At 40.6% G+C, this 20,523-nt stretch overlaps 1 protein-coding gene across 2 annotated transcripts in view; it reads left to right on the forward strand.

Moving 5' to 3' along the window:
* Positions 1 to 20,523, forward strand: part of AP3B1 (adaptor related protein complex 3 subunit beta 1) — a 175,825-nt gene that overhangs the window by 113,626 nt on the left and 41,676 nt on the right. For both annotated transcript variants that reach the window (XM_075270075.1, XM_075270064.1), the window contains exons 17-22: positions 2,057 to 2,187; positions 4,246 to 4,357; positions 5,331 to 5,466; positions 8,077 to 8,233; positions 10,555 to 10,630; positions 11,424 to 11,533. In XM_075270075.1, the coding sequence (XP_075126176.1) occupies positions 2,057 to 2,187; positions 4,246 to 4,357; positions 5,331 to 5,466; positions 8,077 to 8,233; positions 10,555 to 10,630; positions 11,424 to 11,533 (722 nt within the window). The remainder of the gene's footprint in view (positions 1 to 2,056; positions 2,188 to 4,245; positions 4,358 to 5,330; positions 5,467 to 8,076; positions 8,234 to 10,554; positions 10,631 to 11,423; positions 11,534 to 20,523) is intronic.

Below are 20,523 nucleotides of genomic sequence, written 5' to 3' on the forward strand. Positions count from 1 at the left end.
TTTGACACTGAATCCACCTCAAAATTCGCCTGCCAAAACGGATCCCATTGACTTCAATGGGAGCCATTCGCTAGCTAGTAGCAGAAAAAAGAAGCGACATGCCCTATCTTGCCGCAGATTCTGCGGCTGACTCCCTCCCCATTAGGCGCATTAATTTGGGCTTAATCCGGAGTGGAATGCCATGATGGGATGCTGGTACACTGCATGGACATGTTTAGATGTTTGCAGGAAGTGTCCAGTTGTGTGTGTGCCCCCAATAAAGTTGTCCGTATTGGCACGGGTTTGATATAAACTAGTCTTGAATTCGAAGTCTTTAGATGCTAAGGCTGGAACACACATGGTGAACAGGCTACTGTAGATCATAGCAGGTTCTGTGATGGTAAGTTCCAGCAGCGCGTACACCGCTATTGCTTTCATTATGCCCCAAGCCTAATATCCAATCTCTCTATATTATAAGAATTTGTTCCTGTCTGTTCCTTATGTGCGACCAAATGACCAGACCGATCTTCACCAAATTTGGCACACCGATACTCCAGGGGTCTGGGAAGGTTTAAGACGAGACCTCAACTCGCTCGGAGGTACCATTCCGGAGATACAGTTTTCCCAAAACAATGATCCCCAATTAGCCAATACAAACCTGCAAGTGTTTCACTCTTATTCCATCTGCAATATACAGTCACTCCACATGTACAATCCAACACTGATATCCAAACTGAGATACACGCATCAGAGGATTAGATACACAGGTCAGCACACAGTACCACACACCGAAGTATTAGATGCACACCTCTGCACACAGTTCCACACATCAGAGCTTTACTTCAGCTATTTTTCTTCAATGCCGTATGTCAATTTTAAAGGGGCAGGGCGCTGTGCATGACACTGTTACACAGGGTCACATTCACACAGCTTTACTGCAGGTATCCATAAAAAAACGATCGCAGGTTTTTCACTGCTATCAAACCTGAGATACACATGATCACATGACACTTATGGACACACACACACACAAATGACATACAAAATACACCAGTGCAAAACTGGACAGATCTTATGGGGCCACTACACAAACAAAAAATGAAATTACCTGTGCGAAGCCGGGTCCTCCTGCTCCTATTTTATATAGATGGACTTCAGACAACACAAATGAATCTAGTTGGTCCTTACACTGTGTGCCATTTTTATTCATATACTAAAATGGTTTCCCATCTTACAAAGTGATCACATATTGCTAGGATATGCCACACATTAGTGGTGTTCCAGCCCCTGAGATCCCGCAGAATCCTGAGAATGAAGGGGAAGCAGCACCGATTTAGAGGTGGTTTATCCCCTTCACAGCGGCACCATGATCAGATACCACATCATGGCCCCATTTAGGTTTGGTGGCTAGGACTGGAAAACCCTAAATCTGGGCTGTGTCATCCCCCTTCTTTGGATCCGGGGCTCACACCCCCAGCAATTCCAGATTGTCGCCATATGACATACAATCATATTGGAGTAACCCTATAATAGAATTGGAAAAACCTGTAAGGTGCGTAACGGGTTTATTTGTACAAAATATTCCTTGTCGTGTAAGTTGTTCCATATGCAACAAGATGCTAATTCTGTAAGTCTGACGGTTTTGTGGTGTTTTAGCGATCATGTAGATTTATTGCTAATTTCAGTAGTAATGGTGTTTGGTGTAGCAGAAAAAGAATGATTAAAATTCCGAATGAGCCTGTGGAAAGCCTTGTCTATGGATTGTTAAACTGCGCTGTCATTCTTAATATTTACCATCCAGTCATTTTCACACAATCTGCATTCCGGCACGGCGCCTCTAAACATACTGACTGATTAGTTTTTATATTGACCATTATGAAAGAGATTATTAGAATGTATGGATTGAAATAATCGTCCTGACCTTATGAAAGGCTGTCTGCCTTCTATCTATTCCGTGATATCCCGGCTAATCTAACAGCAATGATCTGCCATCTTCGTCATGGTTGCACTTTGTGCTGCCAGGCTCATAGGTTTCACTGTAATCAACTATTTGCTTCTTATGTATTTTATTCAATAGATCGAGACCGTTTCCAGCTTGGTACACTATCGCACACGCTGAATGCTAAGGCCTCTGGGTACTTGGAGCTGTCCGACTGGCCGGAGGTAGCGCCTGATCCCTCTGTCCGGAATGTGGAAGTTATCGAACCGGTATGTTTGTCCAATTTCTTGTCTTGTCTTTTCATTGTTTAATTAATTAATTTTTTTTAATGTGTAGTATGATGGCATAAAAGAAGATTTTTTTTTATAGTTTTATCCTTATGCTATAGTTTAGCCATAATGCCCACATTCGAGCCAGTGGCCAGGAAATTTTTAGAGAGGCTTCATTATTGGATTAACGTGTTTTTTGATATTCATATGCCTGAATAGCCTTTAAAAAGGCTTTTTTTTAACCCCGCCTCCAGCTTCTCTCATCTCATATTTTGAAATGTTGGGCATGCACAGTAACGCTCCCTTTTGAGCACTGCTGCACATCCTCGAGCGCCATTTTCTTGTGTGCTTTCTTTCACTGTCTACAAGAAAATGGCACTCGGGTATGTGCAGTAGTGCTCAGAAGAGAGTGTTACTGCGTATGACCGACATTTCAATTTACAGGAGCGAGATGAGAGACGTTGAAGGCGGTTACATAGAGAGAGGAGGAGGGCTAACTTTGAGCACAAGCTACAGAGTGGGCGGTTTGAAGGTATGACGCAGGGGGGTGCACGCAGGCTTGGAGGAACACCCTAGATAGATAGATAGATAGATAGATAGATAGATAGATAGATAGATAGATAGATTGATTTAGTGAGGAAGGTAGCTCAGCAGCAGCAGTGGTGCAGACCCAACCAGACAGGGACACAAAATCTGTAGCAAATAGGTTTATTTAGAAAAACAGCAAAACAAATAAACCTTTACTTCAGGCACAAAATGAGCAAAATAAAATACAGCCTTAACTTCAGGCAAAAGAATGTCAAAGAAAAACCCTGCTCGTCTGAGCACTAACTAAACAATAAGGTACTAACTATATGTGTGGCTTACTACCAGCCACACGAGTAAACAACAGCGCAATACAGTCTTCACCAGTCTCAGGACTGACCCAGGCACTTCCTCTTGCTCCCAGAATCTGCCCTGAAGTGCAGGCTCTGCAGCCTTTTATGGCCCAGTAACAAGCCCAGGACCCAGACCTGGGGGGGCTGAGGCCTACTGGAGACCCGCCCTGGACCACACACAGGTCAGAAACCTGGGATGATATACTGGGACTTAAGCCTGTAGCATTGCTATGTGATCAACAGACATGGGGCCACATTCTAAGGTAGAAAAAAAGTAGCCATATTTTCTAATTCTGCAAACCCCTTCTTCTACTTCCAGGCATCTTGTAAACAGTGCCAGTGGTCACACATGCTCAGTAGGGAGGCGTTATTGTGAGAGTAAAGGAATTTCTTATTCATTTAAGTTATATATCACATAAATGGCATAGTCAAGTCTCCACCTTTCGTATGCATTGCACCTTATTTTATCTGATAGTTTGCCAACATGGCCCCTTTTTCTGACCCATTCTACAAGTCTCTATGATGTCCGAACATTAAACTGAGAACAGAAAGTTACATTAACAGAGTTGAAATATTCAGTAATATACTCTGAAGACTTTATTAATCTTTAAAAAACTGGATGTGAATGTGCTCTAAATATAAATATGGCTTTTAGCGTGTCTACACATCGCCCACATGAACAATTAAACTCTGCCACCTTCTTGCCCTCTGCACCTTATAAAAATAAAAAAAACTTTTGCAAACTTTCTATCATAAATTGTTCTCTGAGATCAAAGTAATTTCTTCAGCTATAATTGTCACATAAAGTGAACATATTCCCTTCATTTTAACAGTGTCAAATAGGAGAAAGTCCTTGTTTGCAGTCTCAATGTCTATGTTATAACCTCTTACTTTTATATGTTTTTACCAGAAAATTTTTGCAGGTATTTTATAGGACTTGTGTTTATTTAGTACACTATTTTTTTCTTTATAGCTAAGGTCAGCCATAGATAGATGGATATAATGGTAGCTAAATATCTGTTTATTGTGTGGCCACCTGACTGGGGGATATTCCTTCACAGAACTTGTCATACTGCCCACTATCAATGGACTGACTCTTACCTAATTGTGGAATTGTCCATAAATCAGTATGTGTTTGATGTTACGTCTTATGACATGACTGTGTTTCTCTCTGCTGAAGGCTAAAACATGGACTACTTCAGTGGGAAAGCCTAAGAAAGAGAAGGATACTTCAGATAAGTTTTACTCCTCTGAAGAAGAGGATGACGATGACAAGTCTGCTGCTTCAAGTGGTAAATTAAAGTGTTAAACTTGGTTATTTTATGGCTCTTCTCACATTTGTTATTGATTTAACATGAGTGCAGCCATTGACTCTGTCTACGGACTCTGTGCTAGACCTTTGTTTTGATACTACCATGGCTTGCTGTGGGTAGGGGTACCAAAATGAAGGAATGTGAATTTCCATAATTCCATAGATGCCCATCTATGACAAGGTTTAGGATAGAGCTGTGGTTACACACGGTCTTCAAAAACAACACACATATGTTATTAACACATTGTTCTTAATGGATGCACAGTTTAATACCCAGCATGTGAAACACAATCCCTCCTAAGACACAATTTTTAAAGATCAGAAAACTGATAGAACTGGATGACAAGGGGTTACAAAGGGCTTTGTGGCGGGAACTCATTTAATAATGTGCTTTTACGGCATATTTGAAATGTATTATCAAGAATTTTGGTCACAACTTTGCATAGGCAAAAATTTATTAGAAGACTTGTCTCTGTATTACTCAATATTTTCCTAATTTCTGACCACTATCCACATCATTATTAAGCTGTTATAAAAGTGCAACAACATAGGGCAGTAAAAGTTTTAAGAACTGTTCCTTACTGGTAAAGCTCAAACATACTTGTGGGGTATTATGCGCAGGTCTGGAATGTAAGGTCAAAAATTCTAGAATATCAAGAATTCCCATGTCCCATCTGCTGTGTTACTAACTAGAAGACATCTAGTGGATGGGCTGTCATGGTTATTGCCATAACAAGAAGCAGCTGCCCGGCCCCCTGCACACATAAGGTCCAGTTGTATCTTTATACATGTAAGAATCAAGTTCAGGGATCCTATTTAGCTGAAGGTCTTACATTAGACATTTGTATTGATTTGTTATATGGTGAAGTAACATATTTTTCTAGACCTAGTCTCTGCCCATGCTAGGTGTAAAACTCTTCACTAGGCTCTTATATGTGCTGTCTATTTGCTAGATGAAGAATCTGGTAGTGAAGAGGATAGCGAAGATCAGGAGGAAAGCAGCAGTGAGGAAAGTGAGGCGAGCGCTTCAAGTGACGATGACAAGTCAAGCCATGAAGAAAAGAAAAGAAATAAAAAAAGAAATGACAGGTAAGACTTCTGTAACTGTATTGTTAGATGGTGGAAATATGCTTATTACTTGAAAATTCCCCCGTTTCAAGCCTGCATATGGTCCCCCCCATGTTAGGCCTGCATATGGTCCCCCCTATGTCAGACCTGCATATGGTCCCCCGTGTCAGGCCTGCATATGGTTCTCCTTGTCGGTGAAAGATACTTCCCTAGCAAGGCTCCTTTTGTGACTTTGCTTTTCTCACTGGCTTCTGCACCTTGAAACGTGCATAGCAGAGCTTCCAAGTCCTCTCTAATGTGTGTTCCAGTTCTGTACTATTACTGAGTCTTCTAACTTCTAGGCCTACAGCAAGCCAACTGCGCATGCCCGCCAGCCATGAGAGAATGCCCGCTTCCAATACTGTGTAGGCAGCCATTTGTCTTGTGGCTGTGAGTATGCGCAGTCTGCTTGCCCGAGGCCTAGAAGTTAGAAATTACCGCCGGAAGAAGACGCAGTGAAGACCTCATTCCAGAAGAAGATGGAGGCGGCGCTGGAGAGTTCTTTCACAGCATTGGGGATGCCCCCAGTGCTGTTTGAGCGCTGGGACCTGCCCCCAGTGCTGCAAAAGAACTCATTTACATACCGAGAAAAAACGGAATTTCAAGCAAACATCGGCACGGAGAAGACAACGAAAGGTAGGAGAAGAATAGCCTTTCTTAAGGTTATTCCGACGTGTTCGTTAGAAAAAATGTCTTTGAAAGATAGGATCCCTTTAATAATCCATCTTAAGAGAGAGATCATTAATATATTTAAGCAGTGTCCAGAACCTGATACCAGATTTTCATACGTAATATACAGTACATCATATGAGATCCTTAATAAGAAGTCTATGGATCCAGTATAGTTAGAGTCATATAAGATAGCTTGTTAGTAAATGGGTCTAATACGTTCCAGTGTATGGGATCTATCTTTCCCTCCATGCCGTGGCCTCTGCAGACATGATCACCCTTTGCTCTGTAACCTGTCTCCAGCTTAGTTGATGAGCTTGCAGTTTCGTTCCGTCGTGGCTGACAGCCCTGATCGGGGTGTAGTACGCACTCTGCTCCTTTTATTACAGACAGTAATTAAAGCAACTCGCCCCGCCACTTCCATAACAAACACAGCATAATGCCCCAATTATGACTTTATTAATTTAAGTCAGGATTTAATGATTTTAAGAGTGATTTATATTGTTACTCCCACTCAGAACAAATGAAATCTGTAGGTTAAATTATTACAGGCTTTTCATTGCTGCAAACCCGAAACGCGGCGTGCCATTCCATTCTTCTCATTAGTTAAGCGTGGAGCTCTATAGGTTGTAAACAAGCAGGGTATGTCTGTGGCGAGTGTAAGCGGAGCTGTAAACGCCGCCGCTGAGCGTTCATATTAGGCAGTGATGTATGTAATTGTTAGACTTTACTGTTGCTTTTATTACGTACCATCAATTATAAGGAGATTACATGTTATTAATTATATTTGTCACTCAGAGTGTGAAAAAAGTCTGTGTCAAGGAAAAGGAATTTGTTGATAAAATGGTTATGGAGGTAACCACAAGGCTTCTGCAAACGGACCAGAATAAGCTTAAAGGGAGTCTCTCAGGTCTGTAGTGAAGTGTAGGGGGCTTTAATAGGAGCAGAAACTTACCTTTGTGGCCACAATCTGATGAATCAATATATAGACATAACATATTTTTATGGATATGCAAATCATCATGTAAGTGCACTGGGGGCAGAGCCTCTGGACTTGCCAGATTTGCCAACCGACATTTTGAACTTTGCAGAAGACTCCTATTAAAGTATTTCTTCCAGGATCCCATCTTGTCTTCACCACAGGGATAGATAGGTGAGAAGTGTCTGGTCGCTGAGTCACCCATTTTTCACAAGAGCTAGGCCCATTTGAGAGTGACGGTTGCACATATGTGCTGCCATTCTACTATGGAGGTGATGAAGATAGCCAAGCATTGTACTAGATATTCCAGGTGCAATACTCAGCGTAGTCACCATATATTTAGTGTATGGAACAACGAAGAGTCTGTGGCTCTCACCAGAGCACTGCAGCCCTTTTAAATCAGTAATCTACATTATTCCATTTTTTGACTACTAAAACTAAACTTTTTATGCCAAGTCGATCTGTATTACCGTATGTATATTGTGGAAAATGAATTAATACTAATAAAAATGAAATTAATTAATGAAATACCACCATAGATATAGATACAATTCTATGTAAACCTCACAGTTGCTATTGTTTGCACCCTGTACTCTGTACAATACCTGTCTGTACCCTACAGTTCTATTGACAGTTCTCTCTGAGGCTCAGAGGAAGATTTCAGATTATAATAAGCCATTTTTATACATAAGTTTTCTTAAAGTGAATCCTCTATTTTTGTGTTTCGGGGCTTTAAGTTCCCTGCGTAGCCGTAAAATTTAAGAGATGTTTTCTGAGCTGAATCAAGACTAGGACAGTGGTGGAAAATGCCATAAAATAATACAAGATTGCCAGTGCGGGGTTGTTGCTGGGTGGGTGTTGTGTTTAAAGCATATATTAATAGTCAAGCCCTATATACCCACCTGAGCTGGAGTAACCTATATAATTCTCACCTTGTTGTAAAGTGAATCTGAAGATGATAAGAATGGAAACACAGTCCACAGCAGTGATGGTTCTAGCGCTTCATCCTCTGATGGAAGTTCAGAGTCCGACTCTGCATCAGAATCTGAAGAGGACAGTGAATCGGAGCCAGGGCCATCTAAAAACATTACCAAATATAAGGTGAGACATAATGCCTTTCTGTCCATAGTGTGACACGCATCCATCTGTCATTGGCTTCCATTGTAAAAAACATACATGTCAGTGTTTTGATTTTTCTGTGACTATATGACATAGTGCTTCTTTCACGGCCAAGTGTACACCTGAAGGTAATCCATTTTCACGGATATGAGTCTATTGAGGCGTCCGTAAAAAATAGCATGTTGTTTTTATCTCGGATTGTTCACATGGAGCGCTCAATCCATTAAAGTCCATGGAAGCCTGTCGTGTGAATAAGACCTTAATATGATTTTAATATAGGCTAACAAACAATATCCTTCTTCTTTGTGGCCATATTTCTCTCTCTTCTATGTTTGTACCACAAGTGCATGTACAAAATCAAGAAAAATCTGCCCAATAAAGCCCAAATGTAAGTCTGCAACTCTTATCGGATAAGGATCCCGGGAAATACGCATTAAAATATTCCAGACTCTTTCTAAAGCTTTCTGAAGCCTTAACTTAAATGACCTAAATAAGTAAGTCGTATCGGAATAGTAACTTTTTAGGAGCCAATACAAGGTAACATTGGGCTATCAGTTAGAGGATGTGATTATTAAATGATGCATAACACACAAATATTTTGGAAGCGGAGGTAAAATCCTGCCAGTAAACTGCAATTCATGTGCATTTCTGTGCGGCTTCGCAGCTCTTGCAGCGGTGTGAAATTCTCATTTTACACACTTTGCAGTCAGAGCCTATGAATTATGCATTGAGCAAGAGAAATCCTCAATCTCCTGCTTCATCTGCTGTATGCTTTACCCAGCTTCTGTCTCTATTAACAAGATGAATTGTAAATGGGTAAATCTAGATGCAATGTACCCTTAACATCTTCTCTTAGACCCACATTGCCTTCTATCGAGGAGGTATAAATGAGACATTATCTCCATAATACCACTATTTGGGTAACATCTAACTTGCATCACATGTTCCACTTTTCTTACATTCATGTTCTGGAATAGTCGGCGTCACTAGATAAAAGGTCATCTATAGATCTACTAGTCTTACATACATTTAAAAGTATAGTAGAATTGTTTTATGCTTTTATTTTCTATAAAAGCCTAAAATTATGTAATGGGTTTTGTAATTTTACAATACTTGATGGCAATTTTTTTTTCATTGGTCACTCACTTGACATAAATCAATAGAACAAGCAAATGTAAGGAACTTTGTAATAGCCATTTTCTTTGATAGGGTATATTTCCCTAGTTATCAGGATCTTTCCCTTTTAAATTCAGTCTGTGATATCTGCTGAATTCCATATTGATCTCTCAAGACGGACTATCAAAATATAGCTTACAGTGGTATCAAAATATAGCTTATAATAGAAATTTATGGATAGGGAGAGGAGTGAGGAGGAGCTCATTGAGAGAGAACAGACATAAAGACTTGCAGCTACTAATATGAAGTTTCTATCTCAACCCAAGTGCATAATTGATATCACTTTAGGTGGGTTTTTCTCTGTATATGTTCTATATTAAGTGGCTGCTTTTAGTTGACAGAGATCTCCTCTGCTGTGTGTTCACTGTATGGGAGACATCGTAGCCGCTAGTTCTCACCCACCAAAATGTTGAATACAAGTCATATAATGTCCAGATATAGTGTTATTCCTCATATACAGACATTGTACCTTTTTGATTTATGCAACGTTGACCACAGACTTAAATGGTTTTGGTTGGAACAGTATATACCCATACTTAGTGGTCTCTCAAGATTAAAACATTTTTTCTGGAAATTTCTTTTGGTGACCCTGGAATAAACTGGTCATAGACATGATGATACTTGCCTGCAGACCATTGACAGATCGAGTCTCGTATTAGGAAATTCTGCCGTGAAAACTCTCCATATGACCACTCTCCTGAGAAGACCACTCTTTTAGAAAAACTATTTTCAATGCCATGGTGGTGGTCTCGCTGTAACATTGTAGGGTTATGTTTATACACTGGGCGGTGCAGCGGGTGCACAGTCTGAATACTTGTATAGATATTCTATAGATTGTTTGTCATCCACCAGGCAGGTATGTGTTGATATACCTTGATGTAAATGTGCGTTGCTAAACAAATTCCATAACTTATCTCCTATACCTGCTATAATGGAGTTTAGTAGGTAACATACGCAGCTGTATTCTATATGTGCATGTCTTCAAAACACATTATCTTTTGATATGTGAGGTCCAGTCATTGCCATATCTTGTTATATGCATTTTATCTTCTTTGATTTTTAACGGGGACTCGCATATGTAAAACATGTAAAAAATATTCTGTAATATGTCGTATTTCCATTAACAGAAAACTGAAAGTAAACCTGCCAAAGTGAAGGAATCTGCTAAGAAAACAGATGTATCCCTCCTAGACTTAGACGATTGTAAGTATTAATGATTTAGACCATATCCGGTCATGGCCTTGTAGATTCGTATCTTTCTTGCACTGTACAGTTTTGCTTGTGTACATCCTTGCCGGGTCAGGCCTTTCTTTCATGAATTCCTACCCAAATAGATTTGATGTTAGTACTCCATGCACAGGGAGCTATCATGGCTGTAAGGCTGTTTAATAAGGGGAACGGAAAAAATATGGAGGAATTGGTGGTGTAGCCAGCGCAAGGAATTGAGTGGGAATGATGTCCCTTTACTAGGGCTATGTGAGGTGCACAGATGACACCCCCCAAAGTACCTGGTCCGTGTGCTAGTTGTACTATGCGATATTGCGAATGCTGATAGTAGCCCAATACTCTTGGTGGTTTACCCGTAGCAGATTCTTTATTGCATGTTAAAAATAAAAAGTGAGTAACGTTGTAAATAGTGTTCATTAAAAATATTCTCACTTGTTTGTATGTCTTATACATATTAGGGTATAAATAGGGTAACTGTGTTCGCACATCTCTTATTTACCTGTTCTACTCTCTGTAAACTACCAAGAAGAGTAAGACATGACTGAAGAATCTGACTACACTTGGATTATTTGTAGTCTGTGACCATGGAGACTCCTAGATCTACATATATATCTGTTATGTTTAGTCCATGCTGTAAGCATTACACTAGCTGGGTGCGGTGGCTCTGGTATTAAACCAGTATTATGGTACTGGCTACTTTTTACTTGCCTGTTGATGTATTTCCAATACCAAATGACAATATATTTAACCATTTTTTTTCTTTTTCCAGTTAATGATGTATCGACTCCAGTAACTGTCCCCAAAGCTGCTATCCTGTCTCCCAGTTTATTATCAGACCTTCAAGGTTTATCCCTTTCCACGTCATCTCCAGTAATAAATGTGAGTGATTTCTTTATTATTTCATTGTCTACTGCTGGGACAATTGGTTTTACGTGTTGTGTGACTTGCTCTTGCTTTCCTTCTTGTGGTTTTGTGTTTTGCAATTATATTTAGTTTAGTCAGATTCTTTTCATAGTAGTCACATAGTTGTATAATATCCAGAAACCGAGGAGAGAGGTTGGGAAGCGGCTAAAAGCACTTTAGTTTGATGGACCGCTTTCAGAGCACTTGCAGGACAGATTCAATGTATTTTCACATCTGCATCAGGATTCTGGCCAGTGCAGAGTCTTGTCAAAAATTGCAGACCAAAAAAGTTCTGTAAGGGCTCGTTCACATCTGCGCCTGGTCTCCGTTTATACAGGTTTCTGTTTCCTGCCCGAAACTGGGCAGGAAACGGAAACCTGCCGGCATCTTTCTAACCCATTCATTAGAATGGGTTTGGAAGATGTCCGGCCGTGAGCGCCGGTGAGCGTTTTATGCTCTCCGCGGTGAAACGTTTTTTTTTTCTTTTTTTTTTTTTAACCGGACACAAAGTCGGACATGCATTTAAAAAAAAAACTGTTTTGCCGCAGAGAGCATAAAACGCTCACCGGCGCTCACGGCCGGACCCGGTCTGACAGGTTTCCGTCTTCTGCCGGCAGAAGACGGAAACCTAAGTACAGAGACACAACGCTGGTGTGAACCCAGCGTAAGGCTGACTTTTTAATCTGGCAATCTAGATGAGAAAATAATGGATCCCCACGGACCCTATGTACTGCCTTGTACGTCAGTTGTCTTCGGTTTTTGGGAAAAAAAATTGCAACTTTTTCTGTTTTGCGCAATTCACGACTTTGTCGTGGACAAGTACATGGCATGGGAGTTGCTCTCTGTCTATTATAGTCTTACGCATATTTACTAAGCCTACTACAAGGCCCAGTGTTGGATACACCTCCTCATAAATGAGGACACTTTCCGCTACTGCAGTCTGGATATACCTATGCCAGTTTTCACAAATCTCCCCCAGTGGAATCCATTTTTGTCCATCATTCGATGGACAGTTTTTAATGTTTAATCCATCCTTCTGAACAGATTAACCCCTTAAAGACTGAAGACAATTTTCATTTTTGCATATCTGATAAGAGCCATTATTTTTTTTAAAAAATTTTTTTTTGGTCATATGATAGCTAATTGTTTGTAGGCCAAATTGTAGTTCATAATGGCACCATTCAATATCCTGTACAATGTAGCTAGTAAAACTGACATGTTACCTGTATTCTGTGGGTTAGTACGATCACGGCAATACCAAATTTATGTAGTATTTTGATATTTTGAAAAATTAAAAACGGCAAAATAGAAAAAAAAATTGTGTTATCATGTTCCGACACTTGTAACTTGTTCATATTTACATGTATGGAGCTGGGTAAGGCATCTTTTTATACGGGACAAGATATAGCTTTGATTTGGGAAATGTTTGACTATGGCAGCGTGTAATAGAACCGCAGTAATGAAAAGACTGGGAGCCTTGTCTCTTCAACAGAAGTGTTAACAGTGGCGATCAGTGTCCGTATCAATCGTGGCTGTTAATGGCAGATGCTGCCTGTGTTATACAGGCGGCTCAGATTCTGCTCTTTTCGAACAATGACGTACATCTCCTAATAACACCATTGACGGCGGTCAATCATTAAAAAGTAATTTTTTGTCGCTAACACGTAGGAATATCCTTAAGAAAAAGGCTCTTCTTCTCCTACCTTTAGATGTCTTCTCTGCGTCAGCGTTCAGTAGAAATCCCGTTTTTTTTCTGTATGCAAATGAGTTCTCTTGTAGCAATGCTGCGAGACAACTCTCCAGCAGCGCCTTTATCTTTGCCTGCAATGACCTCTCCCTGCGTCTTCTTCCAGTGCTAGCTTTAACCGGTCCTCAGGCAGAGCCGACTGCGCATGCCTAGAAGTTTGCACCCAGCGCTGGAAGAGGATGCAGGGAGAGGCCGTCCAAGCGTAGCTAGAGGCATGTTGGAGAGTTCTTTCGTAGCATTGGGGACGCCCCCAGTGCTGTGAGAGAACTCATTTGCATACAGAAGAAAACTGAGATTTCTACGGAACCACTGCACAGAGAAGACATCTAAAGGTAGGAGAAGAATAACCTTTCTTAGGGCTATTCCTATGTATTAGGGACAAAAAATTGCTTTTTAATGATTGAATCCCTTTAATACTATTAGCAGTTTTGTAGTTTTTAGAACTGCAGAAAGACTCTCTTAAAGTTTGTGAACCTATGTGCTATATAAGTACCTGGAACCTAGCGTCACTCCAACATGAGTTCCTACCATGAAGCAAACGCCATGCTTCACAAATACGTCAACCTCTTCTAAACTATCCCATAACTCTCTATACTATACTCGGCCACTTCAGTTTAATACCTATACATGACAACCTAACTCTCTGAGCCTGAAACTGTTCCTATCCACCAGGATCTCATATACGCATCTTAAAAATAAATGATCACTAAAAAATTGTCTTCGCTCATCCAGCATAGTAAATGGTCATGGGTGGGTTAGTGGTGCCTAATATCAAATATTACTGGGACTATTTGTCAACTTTTTTTTTTTTTGTTCAATATTCATTGATATTTCGCTCTTTTTACATTATTTAGCTTTATGGTTTTTATTAGCCCGACACAGCCAGGGAGCGCCGTGACCTGCGATTTGCATACTCTTAAGAAATAGCTGCGATATCGGAAATAATAATCCTAACTTTTTTTTCTTTTTTTTTTTTTTTTCAACTTTTTCCTTCAGTGAGAGAGAAAATGAATTTAACTGTAGGGCACATGCCGAACTAACACTAAGAAATTAATTTATTACCAGGCGAAGGAGAGCTTAGAGTAAGAATAGATGAGTATATGACCCTAATATCAGAGAAATGTAGCAGCCACTTATCCTAGAATATGTCAGACAGTCTATTATTCAAATGATTCAGCACTGTAATTGCATACAGCTTTTATAAAGCCTATCAATAAAGCCTATTTCTCTAAATTCATAGCCGCTGCACATTATTGAAAGTATACTTTGTTCCTTTGTTTCATCTACTTGGTCCGTAAATGAAGATTAATAATAGAGTATAGTATCACCATACCGGTTTTGTACATTCCCTTGTGACCCCCGGGGGCCGCGTCTGAGACCCGTAGCGTTACAGCAATCCGCACATTTTCGGCGCATCTAGTCGGGATTGGGTTAATTATAATGAAATAGACTAGAAAATATGTTTAAATGTTCATTTTATTTTTAATCAAATCAACCTTCATTTACGAGTGATTGAAATGTCAGCGAGTCTGTTTTCTCATCCATGCGTCAGTAAATCAGTTACCGGATTATGCAGACGACTTGAAGACTGGCGGAGTCTGCCGCGTCTCACTACTGCAAATCGGTTCTAATGTCTGAGACAGGGAGACCCTGCCGTCACGGATATGTGGTAAACTCTGAACTCCTCGGGGGTTGTGTGCGGAAAGAATATTGGAGAATGTGCGATAGTAAAAAAAAAAAAAAAAAAAAGTGACAAAGCCGTTGGTGGTGGGATGAGATTGTACATTGGAAAATGGGGCTGATAAAAATAACCGCGCTACCGCAACACGGTGGGGTTCACTGAGCACTAACTTTTCAGAGATTACAGTGAGGTGAAGACTCCATTACGTGCAGGAACTGCTGTTGCATTTTTAGTAAAGTTATACAAAAATTTTTAATTAAGAAAATTCCGGACCACATCCTTTTAGGATTAGAATGCTAAATTATGAGCTATGGTGGAGTGGTGAATTGTCTTACCCATTAGTTTTCACTGTACAGGAGTAGTAATGTACAGACAAGGTGAAGAAGGATGTGGATTTACTATTGGACGAGCACCGTGAGGCCCAGTATATTGAATTTATTAAACACTACTTAATTTTTGGCAATAGAAAACCTTACTTTAACCACTTCAGTACCGGGCCAATTTGTGGTCCAGGACCAGACACATTTTAGGTTTATTTTGTATGTTTGGTTTTGAGGTCTGTAAAATTTTTCTCGTATGTCTTAGTCAACTAATTTTTGCGTCTTTTTTCGGGGATACATAGGGCTTTATTTTTATGTTATTTTTATTTTCAAATGTGTTTTAAATCTGGGAAAATATAAACAAAATAGGAGGGAAATTGTGTCTGGTTTTCAATTTATTTATTTATTTTTTTTAATTTAATAACACAAAGTGTCACTGAAAAACTTTATAATATAGTTTTTCCTCTCCGTTACGGTAATTTTTATTTTGTCTGGTGTCGTCGGGGGTGGGGCTATAACCTATATTAACGGTGTTTTATTAGCGTATTATTTATTTTTTATTTTATTTATATTTTTAAAAACTTAATTATATTTTTATTTTTATTTTTTTCCAGATTGTGTCCCCATAAGGTGATAAGAGACCTTTGGGGACATCTGATCACTTTTTTTTTGTTCTTGAGGCTGATTTCTCCTATAACTGGGGCTGGTACATTTAACCCCAGATACAGGAGAAATACAGCCTCCTGCACACTGTATATACAGCTTACTGAGCTGATCTGGAGTCCTGTAGGACCCAGCAGCTTTTGCAAGACTCTGCTCCCGGCGGATCACGTGTCCGCCAGGTCAGAGGGCAGCTGAATTATGGCAGCGTCCATAACTGTGTATACAGCGTTCATTGAGCACTGTATACACAACGATCGAGATAGCAGGGAAGGGAATAAATCTTCCCTGCCATCTCTCTGGGAGCTCCGGCTGAAGTTACTGCCGGCTCCCATTGAAATCAGCTGCACGATCTCCGTGCAGCTGCTGTGTTCTGACTGGACGTACAGGTACGTCTTGTCAGAACAAGGCAACCACTTCCCGGACATATATAGTCTATTGGGCGGTCCGGAAGTGGTTAAAGAATTGAGAGGTATGAATGCTCTAAAATACAAAAAAATAAAAATGGCCTGGGCGCATGCACAGTAGCCATAGTAGAAGCCGCATGCGCCCAGGCCATTTTTTTTTTTTTTATCAATGTCAGTTCGCAAGCGCCGGAGGAAGACGGGACCCGAGGACATCGGAGGAAGAGGAGGCGCGGATGAAGAAGACGGCGCACCCTGAATGCCCGCCCAGCGTGCACGATGTGTAAGTAGATCACATTCTTTTTTAGGTTATTATTTTAAAACGGGGGGGGGGGGGGGGGGGGTAGTTTAATATAACTTTTATGGTGCCTGAATAGCCTTTTTAAAGGCTATTCACGCATATGTGGGGCTCTACATTGTAGGGAACTTGACCTGTATCTGCTATGGACTCCTAGTATATCTTCTCTTCTCAGCATATGTGTGTCTCCTTCCGTAATACATTACTGTGTATTATTCTGTATCTGTATTACTATGCTGCTGTAACATACTGAAATTTCCCCACTGTGGCACTATTAAAGGATTATCTTATTTTATCTCATCATGTACTTACATTTACTCAGAGTGATACGCTCACACACACTCGTAATATAAATATATATATATATATATATATATATATATATAATGTGTGTGTATATACACACACATATACACATACACACACACGTGTGTACTGCACAGATGGAGGATGTATGACTAAGTGCACACCTTCCCAAAAATCAGTTGCACCCTCTGATGCACCTGCATCTCATAATGTTCATTTCCGACTTCATTTACATAAATAATCATAAATCTACCACGTTCCAAACCCCTCACCACATACTCTTTCAGAAAAGTGGCGCAAAATGCAAATATTTGCAACTTTTTCATGCTTTATATGCCAGAACAGTGGCGTACAAGGCATGATCAATCTCCCATGTGTATGTATACATCTATACATCTCCATCTTTTTGTAGCGTTCAGTTTAGATGCCATTGTTAAATGCAGAACCTATAAACATTGGCTTGCTCTTCATCATTAACCTTGGGATTTTTAGTGGTGGCCCGTCCTCACCCTGTATTCTAATGACACAATTGATATGATAATGATCTGCTCCCTCTATGTGGCCAGGTTTAGGTGTCCGCGGGAAGCGAGTGAACCGCAGGCTAATTACACCTCCAGTTATAGCACTGTCAATAAGTGTTAGGACCAAAATATGTTGCTCATAGTTTGGCGAGGTAAGATCTCCCTCCTCACATCTTTAGCAGCGATCAGACATGACGTGGGACATATTCATTGACCCCTCTCCTTCTCCAGCGCGATCATTCACACACAGAAGCCAGCCCAAGCCAGACACAAGGCTCATTTCAATTTTAACAATGGTAATTAAAGGTTAATTCACCGCGTCAGGATTAACGAGGAAAATACAAATGACGGGCGAGTGGCTGCCATTAAGAAACAACTTCAGAACAATACAATTACAGTGTGAATGTGACAAAGGGAAGAAAAGCTAATAATAATGAGCCGCATTGTCCCATGGCTAATTGTCAGGCCCTCCATGATCCTGGCCAACCGGAATAGATCTTACCACAGTCCATTATATGTCGCTAGTCGGGAGACCCCCATCATTTTGCCACATGGTCCATATAGCTTTGGCCTTAGTGAATATGGGAACTTTGGGCAGAAGATTTTGCTGAGGTGTAACAGAAGTTATATGTCTGTCCTTTATGTAGCAGTAATTGTGTCTTTATGTAATGGAGGAGGTTTATAAGACTGGAAGAAGACCTCTGATGCCTTCCAAAAAGAGCGCTGCTCATGTCCAGTGGCTGTACTTGGTATTACAACTCACAAGATCTGATAGTGTCAGGCTGCACTACAGTCTACTTGTCTACTAGTGCGTTTTTAGTTTATGTCTACCCGTGTGTGCATGTCTTTGCCTTCCCTCAAATCTTTTTGGTGCTTGCAGACAGTTTTTGAAGGAACTCAAGGAGGTTGTTCCCTCCATCTTGGAGAAATAAGCCCAGGTCTTCTGTGGATGTAGGCTTGCTTCAAACCTCCTGTCTCTTTATGTAATCCCAGACAGACTGGGTGTTGTTGATATGACCCAAAAAGAGCCCATGATCTCAAAATCATCCAGGACTCCTCCTCCATAGGGTGGTCACACTAAATATTGGTTTTATAAAATAAGCTATTAACCCTTTTATCTCTGAAAACATTCTTACTACTTAATTCTCTTAAATTATCCAGATGTAAAGGATATCCTGAAAATATCTTATGGAGCCCGCACCTTTAATGTGGTCACTCTGCTTTTTATATTATTAAGCGTTGAAAAATCTGCAGTGTAAAGTTCTTTTCTTCATTGCTACTTGGGTCGGCACCCTACTTCAGCAACCAAAGGATAAGTAACAAGCCATTCTCACCTGTTCAACAAATAGCATAAATATGCATTGGTATAATGTACTAGGGCGGGGTTTCCCTGCCTTTAAGACTTGGGGCACCCCTGGAAAATTTAAAATTTCCTTGGGGAACCCCTACCAAATATTTGTTACCAAATGACAGAACATCCTAAGGACACAGATAATGTTGAATGAAGGCATGCAGTCATATTCCCTTTTAACCCTTAGGTACTATCACGGTGTCTATCATTATATGTGTATGATAGACACCATGATGGTACTTAAGGGTTAAGCCCCCTGGTAACCTTCTATAGCACCCCTGGGTGCCATGGTGCCCCATTTTAGTATCTCAGTACTAGGAACTTGTTATCCACGCTGTGGCTGGTTCCCTATGCATTATATAATACTGACTGCTTGTAGCCTGGACTGTCTACAGGCCGCTAGAATTCATCCAAAGGTACGGAAACCGTGTAAAATAAATAGTACGCAATGAATAGCCTGTCCCCACCTTTTTAAATGCCACAGCCGAATTCTGCCTGAAATCTTCCTCATGTCAATGGGAGACATGCACTGACTTTTTGGCTTGCACTAATTTTTTCAGCTGCCAAAAGAAAAATAAGCGACATGCTCGATCTTCAGGCAAATTCCGCCTGATAACTCCCATTGAAGTGAATGGGAGGGAGAAAATTTCTGCTTGGCTGGTGCAGAATTTGCAAGTTTTCTGAAGCTGAATATTTCAGCTGGTACAAATTCCGCTTTGTGAACATACCGTAAACAAAAAGGGGCAAAACGTGATTTAGGGCTAGTTCACACGGGGTAAGTTGACAGCAGATTTTGAATCCGCCTCAAAATCCGCTGCCCCCTTTGACTTCAATGGGAGCTGCTTACTTCTTTTTTCCGCTAGCTTTTAGCGGAAAAAAGAAGCAAGCTGTCCTGTCTTGCCGCGGATTCCGTGGCTGATTCAGCCACAGCACGAGGCTCCGACCCATTCATTTGGGCCTAATCCATCGCAGAATGCCACGATGGGATGCCAGTACACTGCATCAGCTGCAATGGAATGTGTACACGCAGAGCCCTGTGTGAACTAGCCCTTACACACAATTTGGCAGTATCTAAAGTGGCAGACACTGTTATGGGAAAGCTGAGGTGTACTCTAGGGAACTTTGTAACAAATTTTACATTACAATTGTTGATCAATGACAGAGTGTCGTTCAGGTTCAGATTCTACATGGCCATTTTTAACGGACCCCCTAGTCCCCAAGAGTAAGCCTCAGTATCCCCCGTCACACTGTACTGCAGTGTGGTAGATGGCTGTATGATGAATTCTGTATTTTAGTATAGAGGATAGGCACTGCAGGAATATGAGTGCATACCGTATATTTATATAAATGACCTAAATAATAATAACCTAGTGATAATAGCTCCATGTTCCGTAAAATCCATAAAGCATTCATAGAGGCCAGTTGGAGCTGAGCTACAGTCCCTGCCCAGAACACTATATACGTAGTATACTGTGGCATCTGCTCCTGGCTCCATGCGTTGTGTAGTACACGGACCGGAGGACCCTTACAAGCATTGGAACCATGTGGGGGATCTGTTGGCCATCAGACATCATAAATTTTTTTTTTTTTAAAAAAAGGTTTTTTTTGTTTGCAATGACTATTAGAACATTTCTACTATGCCAGTGGGGCTAGGTTCACACTGGCGTCAGCTGTTCCG

The sequence above is a fragment of the Leptodactylus fuscus genome, chromosome 1 (assembly GCF_031893055.1).
Source record: "Leptodactylus fuscus isolate aLepFus1 chromosome 1, aLepFus1.hap2, whole genome shotgun sequence".
NCBI classification, from domain to species: Eukaryota; Metazoa; Chordata; class Amphibia; order Anura; family Leptodactylidae; genus Leptodactylus; species Leptodactylus fuscus.